Source organism: Parasteatoda tepidariorum, chromosome 10 (genome assembly GCF_982258835.1).
Source record: "Parasteatoda tepidariorum strain Cologne lab strain chromosome 10, Ptep-v5.0, whole genome shotgun sequence".
NCBI lineage: Eukaryota > Metazoa > Arthropoda > Arachnida > Araneae > Theridiidae > Parasteatoda > Parasteatoda tepidariorum.
The window spans coordinates 11,184,521-11,197,103 of record NC_141764.1 but is presented as its reverse complement, the minus strand read 5'-3'; the positions used below and the strand labels follow the sequence as shown (position 1 = coordinate 11,197,103).

General features: G+C 25.3%; 1 protein-coding gene across 2 annotated transcripts in view; it reads right to left on the bottom strand.

Annotated features, from left to right (window-relative positions):
• The window catches only part of LOC107446669 (tRNA (32-2'-O)-methyltransferase regulator THADA), a 71,389-nt gene extending 59,227 nt beyond the window's left edge, over positions 1–12,162 (bottom strand). For both annotated transcript variants that reach the window (XM_087154099.1, XM_087154100.1), the window contains exons 1-11: positions 11,875–12,162; positions 11,617–11,705; positions 10,747–10,865; positions 10,497–10,660; positions 9,506–9,538; positions 9,358–9,406; positions 6,755–6,909; positions 5,320–5,399; positions 3,803–3,984; positions 3,649–3,714; positions 2,424–2,553 (exon numbers count right to left, since the gene is read on the bottom strand). In XM_087154099.1, coding sequence (XP_087010225.1) covers positions 2,424–2,553; positions 3,649–3,714; positions 3,803–3,984; positions 5,320–5,399; positions 6,755–6,909; positions 9,358–9,406; positions 9,506–9,538; positions 10,497–10,660; positions 10,747–10,865; positions 11,617–11,705; positions 11,875–11,947 — 1,140 coding nt within the window. In that variant the 5' untranslated portion in view covers positions 11,948–12,162. The remainder of the gene's footprint in view (positions 1–2,423; positions 2,554–3,648; positions 3,715–3,802; positions 3,985–5,319; positions 5,400–6,754; positions 6,910–9,357; positions 9,407–9,505; positions 9,539–10,496; positions 10,661–10,746; positions 10,866–11,616; positions 11,706–11,874) is intronic.
• Positions 12,163–12,583: the final 421 nt, after the last annotated feature.

Sequence of the window (12,583 nt, the reverse complement as noted above, 5' to 3'; positions counted from 1 at the left end):
TCAATCACTCATTTACAATTCATTGAAAAATAGCAGCTTAATGTTATTGAATAAATCATGCTCTTATAATATATTAAAGAAATGGGAAAAAAATTGGTACAATTTTGAAATTTACTTCGTTGTGCTAAGTTGTTATAGTTTCATTTTTCCACATTGTGTTTGTTTCTTTAATTCTTAAAATTTTCTATTTAATTTTTCTGATTTTTCTATTATTTAATTTTATGATTTATTAAATGTTCATTCCAATTAGTATAAAATAAATATAATGCAAATGAAAAAAAAAAGCATCACATATGTGAAGGTCCTTAATTCATTCAAAAACATCAACATGGCATTTTCTTAAATAACAAGTTCATAAATAACTTTAAGTTTTATTATATTTGTTCCACACACTGAAAAGTTTTTCTACGTTAATGTGAATGAAAGAGTGGGATAAATAACAGATCACACTTATTTTTATTAAAATATAATGGATACTGGAATTTTTATACTATTATGATCATAAAAAGTTTGTAATAGATCAATAATCAACCAAAACCAATATAATTGAGATTTGATTTTTCACTATAAATTTATATTTATATTATTGATATTATTGACAACTGCTACTAAATTAACTTTTTCACTGTGTAGTGGGTTCAATTATGGAACCCACACAAAAATTATTTTACTCGTATTTCAACAAAGCTATTTTCTAATAGTTGACAAATAACAAAAAGGAATTTTTTTTAACTCAAGATTGTGAAATAGGTCTATTATAAAACAAACCCAAAAACAGAGCTAAATTTTGAAATATATTACTAAGCTGAAAGAAAATTTTAAGCTGTAATGATTTTGGGAGGAATAAAAAAAATACAGTAATACATAATAAAAAGATATATCAGGGTCCCCACTCAAATCTGGAGAGAAAAAATCTGTGTTTTCTCTGCACATATTATACACAATATATTAAGAGGAAAAACATAATTACTTTAATCTTGAGTGAGCTGTATTGGTCAAATTATACTAGTTTTAATTGCTGGAAAAACTTAGAGAAAAAAAAGGAACTGCTGAACATATTTAAAGAATACCACAGTAAATAAAAGTCAAGTACAACTGAAGTATTCATAAATATCCCATTGGTTGCACCTTGAGTGGCCCCGTTTTTTAAAGGACGAAAACAAGAAACAAAATTCTCTGTATTTTCCTGTTTGTATAGAAAAACTCCAAATCCCCTGCATTATCCCTGCTATTTTAGGTGATTTTTTAATTCCCAGTATTTTCCAGGTTTTCTCTATTCTCCATGCAGAGTGGCTACCCTGTCAACTGTTAAGACATTTTTTGTTAAAGAAATATGAATAGAAAACTGAAATCAAGTTCAAAATGGACCACACTTCACTATGCAAAACTTAAAAATAAAAACTTCTGATTGTTACACAAACAGAGCCAGCTATAGAGAACCATTAGCGCACCCAGTAATAAGTCTGCTATAAATTATAGTTTGCTATATTCAAAAATTATTGAAAACATATTCAGTAGTATTGTTGGAAATAGTGATAGCAATAATACATGACTTACTTTATAAAGTATTAACTAACTAAATATGCAGAATCTCTCGACAACCAAGTTTCCTTACAGCAAATTTTTCTTATAAATTTTTAATCAGAACATAAAATAAAGGTCTAAATATTATTCATATAATTACTTTTTAGATGTTTATTTATTCAATTTTCCTCTTTTTTGAAGAAAGTTCAAATTAATGGTAGGAGTTTCAGTGAAATTGGATTCGATCTCCTAATGTATTAGTCTTTAAGGACCACTTTATTTCAGCAAAATGATTTTAAACACTTCTTATCATTATGTTAAAAGTCAAAATTATATACTTTAGGTCCTGATACAAAGACTAAAAATTGTGAATTATTGATGTAAATAACTGTAAATAACATACTTGAGTCCATTATAAACAAATTACCGATTTCTCAGCTGTTCATTACAAGTGTATGTAACATTAATTAAACAAATTAGCATAAAGATTAAAATTAGGTAAGCAATTTGGACTAAAAATGATCCCTTTAACCAAATGAACATAAGAACGGACCCAGAATAACATTTGATTTAATTATCCGATTTTCACATTCTAGGACTCAATCCAAAAGGTTTGAGAAGGTTTTTAGTATATATTTATTGTTTTTATTGTTTTATTTAATAATAGTCGAAAAAATTTGAATTTTAAGGTATAAAATTTTTTACATTATTTTAAAGACTATTATTTTTAAAATTTTTAAATTTAAAGAATTTTCATCATTTTAAAGAACTTTTCCTTTTGTCTGCCTTTTATTTTGCTCACTGTACACTTTATCCTTAGTTCATTATAGCTGTGTTAGATTGTACACGTATACAATCTTAAGATACCTACAACTTTAAAGATTCAAGAATATACTTACATCTATGTAATGCTCTCTATAATCCAGTACATGTTTGAATAATATCGATACATAATAACCGTTTTCAATAAACGTCTTCTTCAGTTCATGAGTAGAGTTATTTCCAGCCTTTTCTTTCCTCAGAACATTGCTGAAAAATAAAAATCTGTCTGAATCATAGCTAATGAAAATATACATAGTTTGTATTAAAAACAAATAATGAAATGTAAATACAATGAGTATTGAAGCTAAACATTTTTGCCAAAAGTAAATTATTATATGATCCCCATGCTCATAATATTTAACAAATCTGAGATAATTGAATTTCTTATTTCAATTGCTTTTAAATCAAATCATTAAGACATGAATTAAAGTTTTTTGGAATGACAAATCTTAATAACATAACATTTTTTGCTACTTTAAAATAGTGAAAACCCCTCACTTCATATTTTTTTTAAAATCTTGCCTCTAAATATTATTGAGTTTTTTCATAAAACAACTAAAGAGTACTGAAAATTATTAATATTAATACGATAATAAACATAATTACTAATATTATACAATTTATACAATAATTGAAAAGTATTAATACAATAATAAAAAGTAATAAGTAATAGTAAAAAGTAATAAGTATGAAATATCATCCTTAAATATCCCATAGATTAACCTTTGAGCAGAAACCCTTTTTTAAAAGATGAAAATGAGAAACAAATTTCCCTGTATTTTCCCAGTTTGTAAAAAAAAAAATTTTAAAAAAATTCCCTGTTATTTTAGGTGATTTTTGAAGACAAGAGAAGAAATTAAGGCCAATTATAAATGAACTTATTAAAAATAAAGAATGAGTAAAATTATCAAAAACCAATGGAATAGGAATGTGTTCGTCTTTTACTATCCACATTCTCAAATAAATGATTTAAGAATATTTTAATCCCTCTCTTTCAGTTAATAACCTCAATAGCAAATAGTTATAATTTGAATTCTTCTTCCAGAATTTATTTAAGAATACAATTTTAAAACTACAAATGAGCAATTTTTTTTTTCATTCTTTACAAGAATTCTAAAAATATATTTTAAGAACAGTCAATTCAAAACACCCTTCCAATATGATATAGAAGGTACATTTCTAATACAATGACAAGAATATTTATGCTATTTCTCAAAACTCCACTTTTGACATACAATTAGAACAAATAAATAACAAAACTAAACTGTTCATTTAAAAAAAAAGTTAAGAATTAAAAATAACCTGAAAACATTTGTCCACTGTATCAAGGCTCGTGTAGACAGCAATAATAAATCTGCATCTTCCACACTAAACAAATACAATTTATAATTACTCTCGTGATAAAATTGCAAACATTTATAATTCGCATCATAATAACTAGCAGCAAACAACTTACCTTTTAGAAATGGATATAATTTCCTCCAAAATAATATAAATAGGTGATTGTGAGCATGTTTGCTCCATAATTTCGTCTGAAGAAACAACAGCCATAATACCACTAAAGATGCACAGTTGAGACGATTGAGAGTAACTCTTTATTTTGTCAAAAGCAAACTCCAATCTGCTACTGTTTTTTGCCTGTTAAAAATATTAACAAAAATTGGAAAAATGATTTAATTTCAGTAGCAACTCTATTAATCGTCTCTCAAGGAGCCCTTCATTGCAAACTCAATACACAGGAAAGTATTTTTTGATTTTTATATATAGATGAATGTGTGTTAATATACAAAACAAAACAAAAATGAATATAAAATGTATAAAAACAATAAATAGTGGATTTGAAACCTGATAAATTTTCAATTTAATAAGTGTAAAAAATTCAATGTACTAAATACTAAAATAATAGTATACTTAATACTAAAATAGCTACAAAATAAAGAACAAAAATATTTATTTATTTAAAACATTTAGAAAGTTTCATCTGAACTCCACTGTTCTCAGCACAAACAATAAATTTTTTTAAAAATAAGTGTAAAAAATTTTAGTTAAAAATAATAATGTACTCAATACTAAAATAGTTACAAAATGCAAAATGAAGAATAGACATATTTATTTATTTAAAATGCTTGGAAATTTTTATCTGAGCTCCACTCTATTCTTAGCACAAACAATAAATTTTCGACATCAGTAAAAGACTGCTGTTTAGTTTCTGTAAATTAGTTTACAGAAAGAATTGATAAATTAGTTTTCTGTAAATTACTTCAAAAACTTTGAGACCTTCGGAAAATTTTGTCACTGGTTGTGGTTTCATTTTACCGTTTTCATAGGTATCACTTTGCACTTTTTTAGTTACAGCAACAATTTACTGAACTAAAAAAAAAAAAAAGTTTTAGCATATATAGTATGTCTAGAGTAAGAACTCCCCCAGATATTCGCCTGGACCCGTAGCAGTGACTACGGTAGCAAGGTGTAACTATTTCAATATAAGAGTATACAAGATGCATAATAAGAGTAGATTACTTGTGAACAGCAAAATTTCATAATAGATTATTATGAAATTTCTCAAGAACCGTAATTTATATAACTTAACAATATAACTGTAATCTTGATAATGAAGTAAGTCATCATCATTGCGTATAAATCGTAATAGTTGGCAATAAATCCAATCAATATTCCACTTGAAATATTAATGATTAAAAGTTTTACTCGTAAACAAAAAAATAAACAAACTTAGATAAAATGCTTAATTGATAAATCACTGATAAACACATTATTTGATAAACCATACATTATATAAACTAAAATTAGACCACAATTTATTTAAATTACTTAATACAAATCAAAGTATATTTTACAGAATAAATTGTAATTGCTTTTGTTGAGATACATTTAAGTATACTTTTTATTCACACAAAAAAAGTTTAATAATGACATGATTTTAAATTTATAAAGAGAAAAATAATTATTCTTAACCTCAGTTGCTTTTGGGTCATTCAACAGAAAATAAGAATATGCAATTCCGGCATTCAAACGACAGTTTAAATAAGTTTCCCCTGGAAAAAAGTTTAATATTATTTCAAATAAATAATTACATTTGTGTATGGCAATAAGTAATAATGTACACATAAATAGTGAATAATATACATACAATAAAAATGAGTCATTTTTTCTATTAGAGAAAAAGTAATAAAAGTTTAAGCTTCTAATGATATGAATAAAACTACAAACAAAACATTAAACATAAATTTAAATACTTTTCTAGATATTAATATATTAACTAATTAAAAAATTTAAGATTTTTTTTTAATATGTTGAAAATGTCATTTTGTAACAGAAAAGTTGTTTATAATAAATATCTTATATACCATGATCAAATTGCTAAGTACAGAAAGAGCTTTGAGCTTTCTAACAATTTTCTTAAAAAAAGCTAATAAATAGAAAGCAAAAACTAGAATTTTCATTTCACGTTCAGCTGTTAGCAAGACAAAAGCCTTTTCCGATACTCTAATTTAATTATAAATAAAATATTTGATACAGTAAATAAGTTATATGCAGAAAGGGTTACAGTCTTGCTAAGAGTTTTTCATAAAAGCTAATAAATAGAAAGTAGGAAATAGTTTTTTATTTAGTTTTCTCGCAAAGTTGTTAGTAAGACTAAAGCTGTATACATTATTTTAATTGTGATAAATAAGGAATGATAAGATAGTTGGTATGGTACATAAGTTGTATGCATAAAGTTTATTTTAACATATTCCTTAAATGCTTTATCATGTTACTGTCTAAATATATATCTATATATATATATATATTCTATTAAGTTAAATAGGGCAAAAATAGCTTAATATGTCAATTTGCTTATTTATTAATTTGAATTCCTTCAGCCTCTGAGTGAGAACATAAATTAAATTTTATAAATTATAACTATTTAAGTTACATTTTGGATTTTATTATTTTCAGCAGATATGGCAGTTTATTTAAGAATTGTGTAAAATAAAATGAATATATTTTTTCTTTGTGAAAGAATTAATTTTAATCAAAAAATTTTAACAATAAACAAACTTTGGTTTCAAAAATATATATATAAAAAAATTGCTGAAACTTTAAAAAAAAAAAAAAAAAAAAAAAAGCAAGATAAATTTGGGAGAACTTTCATATAAAAAAAAACTGCATTCTGGGAAAATACTAAGCTTTGCACCCTTGTCATTACCATATTTGATTCAATAAGTTGTACTTTATTTTATAAATACATCAAGATATAAAATTTTGAATATTAAATAAAATATTACAATACCACATAGTATCAAAAGCATTATGCATCTTAAATACAATACTGTGACTGCAGCAGGTTTAATAATTATTCCAAAACTTTGTAAATAAATAATTATTATAAAATGAAATAGTTAAATACCATTTTGTAATAAATGAACCAAATATTTTTCTATTTGTTGACTGTAACTGCAAGCACTCCTGATTAGATGCTCGGCTTTTTCACATTTTTGAAAGATAGATATAACTGTCTTTAAAACAGCTTGACAGGCATGGCTCTCTTCAATAGAGATTTGACTGAAAATAAAATAAATGCATGACATGATTGAAAATCAGAGAGAGAATTTAGGGACTAATCATCATTTTTACTTAAATTAAGAAAATTATATAATATTCTTAACCAACTTTAAAAATAAAAGAATGCAGTACAATAAGATTAAAAAATTCTTCAGTCGTTTTGAATGATGAAACAATGAATAGCTATTTTTATTTTTTCAAAAAACAACCAATAAAATTCCACGAAATTATCAAGTACACTGGCAAAATGGTCAAAATACAGGCTTTCATGCTAAACTTCTCAATTAATTTATTAAAACAAACAGGGTACAAAATTTTAATGTGGATAAATTCTTTACAAATAAATATAAATTGTGTAGACAAATGTATAAATTATTGCCATTATAACAAAGACCTACTTAATTAAAATTTCATTGAAAACAATATTTACGAATAGTCTCTTAGTAAAACTTATATACATGTTTTTGGATATAAATGTCTTGGAGTCACTTAGGTACATCTTGATGAGTGCTGTAGTTTTGGGGAGAGTTAGGGGGACAAAACTAAACCCTTTCCAAAATTATATATTACTTGATTAATGAACTATTGTATGGTATTCAGGATGTAGATATACAAAAAAATAAATGATATATATATATTAGAAGGGGGAGATAACAGATAGCCCCTTCGAACACACTTTAAAACTATGCCACTGATCTTGATCAGTACAATAAATTGCAAAACATATATGATGCAATCCAACAGAGATGGTTACTATGTCGCAGAAGTAAGTGCTTAGGAGCCGTTCAAAAAGTACGTACATCCCGAAGGGGGGAGGGGATTTGCAATTATGTACGGTTTTGTACGATGGGGAGGGGGGGGAGGTATTATACAAAGTACGTACTTTATAAACATACACCAAATTTAAATTTGACTTTATCCTACACACTCCTTAAGTAAATATTTAATTTTATTTAAAACATAATTATTTTAATTTTTATGAAAAAGGGGGGTAGACTAATAAAATGTACGTACTCTAAGGGGGGGGGAGTAAGACCTTATGTACGGTAATGTACGAAGGGGGGGAGGGGTTTGAAATTTCTCCATTTTTGCGTACGTACTTTTTGAACGGCCCCTTAGCACAAACTATTAATGTAAAGTTATTTATTTTAACTGTATATTTATCTCTTAAGTGTGACTTAACTTCTATAGGATTACATCATCTGCATTCTACCATACTTGCCATCTATCCCAAAACTGACAAAGGTGCACCAATTTTATTAAAACCTATGCACCAAAACATGTATAGGTTTCAATAAAAGTTATTACTACTTGTGGCTTTTAAACATTATTGTCAATGAAATGTAATATTGTTCACAAAGGATTACTCCTGAAATTTCATTTATTTAACTGCTTTTGTCATTTCAAGGAAGAAAATAATTTTGATTAATACAAGTATAATGGTAATTGACTAAAACAAATAATTAATAAACTGAATTTATTAAGGTAACACAATAAAAATAAAATTAGTTTATTTGCAGATATTAAATCATTATATTATGTAGCTTTTAGTAATATTATTAGGTGGTTTACTTATTTAGACACGGTTGCCATTCAAATCTGGAGAAAAAAAATTTCTGTGTTTTCCTTGTACAGCAGGGAACCGATTATCCGGAACGATCGGGACCATCGCTATTCCGGATAACTGATTTTTCCGGTTTTCTGAATCACTACAAAAAGTCGTTTTTTTTATTGTTAAACCCAACTAAAAAAAAAAATTTATGGAAATAATCTTAAAAAGAAGAAAAAACGATGAAGTAATACACTAATGGTTATTTCCAAAGTGATGGTAAGGTAAACATCTTTCAAAAAAGAAAGAAAAATCCTAAAATTTTATAAGGAAAAAAAAAAAAATTTTTTTATAATGGTGGGAAAATTTATCGAATTTTGTTCCGGTTATTTGGTTTTCCGGTTTTCTGATTTCCGGATAACGGGTTCTGTACTGTATTATGTAGCTTTTAGTAATATTATTAGGTGGTTTACTTATTTAGACACGGTTGCCATTCAAATCTGGAGAAAAAAATTTCTGTGTTTTCCCTGTACATATTCTCTATGCTTTAGTATGAGCTTTATTGGGCTAACTATACTAGTTATCAAATAATGCTATAGTAAATGAACTAGTTTAATTTAACTGAAATAATAACCTTAAATATCCCATAGATTGTGATTTGAGTGGTTATCATTTTTTAAAAGATGAAAATAAGAAACAAAATTCCCTTTATTTTCCCAGTTTATAAAGAAAAACTCAAAATACCCTGCATTTACCTGTTATTTTAGGTAATTTTTAAATTCCCTGTATTTTCCAGGCTTTCCCTGTGGAGTGACAACCAGGTTAAATTTTTATTTCAAGTATGAATGAATTAACACTAAAATTACACGATGGCAAAAAAGCAAAATTATAGTTCTCACCTAAAAGAATCTTGCAAATAATCAACCAATTCTGAAATACATCTCCAAACTAAAATTTTAAAAAAATAATAAATAATACACCAGTAAATAAACTATAAAAAAAAAGTTTATGATCAAAAATACTTAAGATAAGAATATTTATATTCACCTAGCATCAATTCATTATTGATAACTTGAGGACCTGGCAATAAAAATGGTTTTAAAAAAAGATACAAAATGAAATTAAAGTTACATAGATGGCATAGGTTAAATACATAAATAGAGTGAAGCTTAGAGATTCCCTCAATAATCAATACTACCAATAACATTATTAATGTATAAATAAAAATAATAGGCTAATTTAAAGGTTTATTTAATAGTTTAGAAAAAATAATAATTTATTGATTCAACATGTTCAACGCCAGCAGAGTACAGGAGGTTATGTTGTATCTATCATTAAAAGTTATAATCAATAAAAATAAATTTTCTTATAGCAACTGTTTCAGTTTCTGTTAATCGAAACTGTTCTGCTAAGAAAATTTCGTCTCACGCTGGTGAGGAAAAAGTGTCAATTGAAAGTGTTGTGGTGTAAAAATAACTGAATTTATATTTACGAAAAATAAATAATTCCAATTAAATTAAAAATAATTTAGTATGACTAAAATATTATTTTTAGCTTTTAATCGAAATTCAAATTATATTTGATAAATCCTATAAATTATAAATATAGCAAATAATAATACATTATAAACTGCAATAGTTTGCTCAAAATGCTTTTTTCATCTAAAACAATTATAAAAAAAAAATTAATAGGCTATGTTGATTTTTGTTCTCTTTTAAAAGTTAAAATAGAAATTTCCTAGTTATCAAAAAATAAAATTATAAATGCAATCATATATAGATGAAGAACATTGGTGTCGAATACGGAAGATAGAATAAGCTGTTTGAGTCAGTTGCGGCCAATAACTGGCTGTAGTGCTGGTAGAAAAATTGTATATCATATCTATACTGAAACAAGTTAATTAATTCTTACTGTTTAAATTTAGTTAAAATGAAAAAAAGAGTAAAATTATAATAAGATAAATACTAAAAAATATAGAGTAAATAAGGATCTAGCATAAAAGTTAAATAAGCAATAAAAAAATCATTATAACATTTACCAAGTTTAAAATTGTTATCAAGAAGTCCTAAGAGGCAATCAGTCGTTTCTTCTATTAGTTTAATGGACTTTCCAGCTGATTGAATCTGTATAGAATACCTCAAATTATTTTCTAAGGCTGAAAGAACTGCAGATGGAATCTGCTCATACGTATCTAGAAAAATTCTGTAATAAAAAAATTTGACTTTTAATTCATGTAAAAGGAAATTAATTATAAATGAATTAATTCATATCATAATAAAAAAACAAACCTATTCAAAGCCTTTTTCAGTGAACTCTTTAAAGGAGTTCTACAAAATACATATGAGAGAACATTCAAATAACAATGATTGTTTTCTTCATTTTCTTTTGACACTAAACGTTTATGAATCTGAAAGAAAAATAGAATAAATCTGAGAGAAATATTTTTAATGTCGGGACATTTTAATCAATAATGAGTATTATAAATAAACGTATACTAATCAGCCCTGTCTTAATAGCATGCAGCAGCAGCAACAAAAAAATAATAATAAATAAATAAAAAAATTTATGGATTTTTTTCATATTTTACTTAAAACTAAATCACATACAATAAAGCTCCCAGTCTACTTAAAATAAAAAGAATTTTAATAAAATTTTAAAGAAAAAAATTTTCGATTTCAAAAACACTTAATAGTGAAAAAAAGAAAAAAAAACAAAATAATTTTAAAACAGAATAGGAAACATTTTAGTTCAAAATTAAACAACATAATAAACAGCAAACAAAAATTTCATTTTCAGTAACTACCTATCTTATTTCTTTCACATTTTGCTAACATAATCAGAAATTACATACAAGCATTTCAAACATATATTTACTATTAAAAAAACAAGTTGAAAAAAAAAAATTTTTCTTTATCATACTTACATACACACATGTGTGTATAAAAGTATGAATGTTTAAAAATTAGCATTTATGAGGATTTCATAATTTTGAAATCCTAGCTTAATAAATATGACTTTAAGTGAATATAACTGTTTGTAAAATTTTGAATTTCATGAATTAATATTTATTAAGTCAAATACATTTTGTTTTACAATTTTTTTTTCTTATCCACTAAAATAAATTATTGGTATAAAGAACAGAATATCATAAAACGAACCTCTTTCAGAATATTTATTTGTTGAACTGCACCATCCCTACTGTTAAGTTCCGTCAGGTAATCAATAAACAATATCTTGTGATCTTCATCTAAACGAAAATGTATAAATATATGCGTGATACAATAATTTTACTATAAAAGGGCAAGGCTAAATATCGAAAAATTAGCAATCATCATAAATATTAACTAATTCTTAAAAAGTATGTATAAAAAATTAGAAGTTTAGATATTATTTACACAAACTGAGGGATGACTTACTTGTTATGGTAGCTAAAAAATTGTCAGAAAATGAATAAATTATGGGATCAAATGTTTTCTTTTTTGATCGCATTTTATATTAATTTATGAGATGATTTAATTCTTAAGCAAAAGGCGAAATTAAATTCGAATGTAAAATAATAGAATTAAAAGTTTTAAACATATAGCAAAAACATTTTCTTTTTATGTGAGATTATTTAGAATATATATTTAGATATATATATAAACATATTTTCATTATTTATATATAAACATGTGTTCAATTCAAATGTGTACGACAGAGTAAGTATGTTCTCTTTGGACACTAAAGATCCCCTTATATGTTTACAGGCATGCGCACGCCGTTCATTTCACGACGAATTAAAATTCATCAAGAAATAATGAAACATTATTAAATGGATATATAATATTTTATTCAAATTATTATTTTAAGTTGTGTCCACCCATGTAGCATTTTCTTCATTTCCATAAATTAATTTGAAGGTTGTGAAGCTTGCCTGTGATCTTTTTTGATTTCAACTCTATGGTTAAAATGTGTAATTAATGATAAGCGTTAAATTAGAGCAATTATAAGCAGAAATTTTACAAAATGGAGAATAGTTCTTAAATGCGAATGTTTTTACAATCCCTAGTATTTAAATGATCTTTCACTAAGATATAAAGAGGAGGCAGTAATGAATATAATAAAATATATTTACTACTAATAATA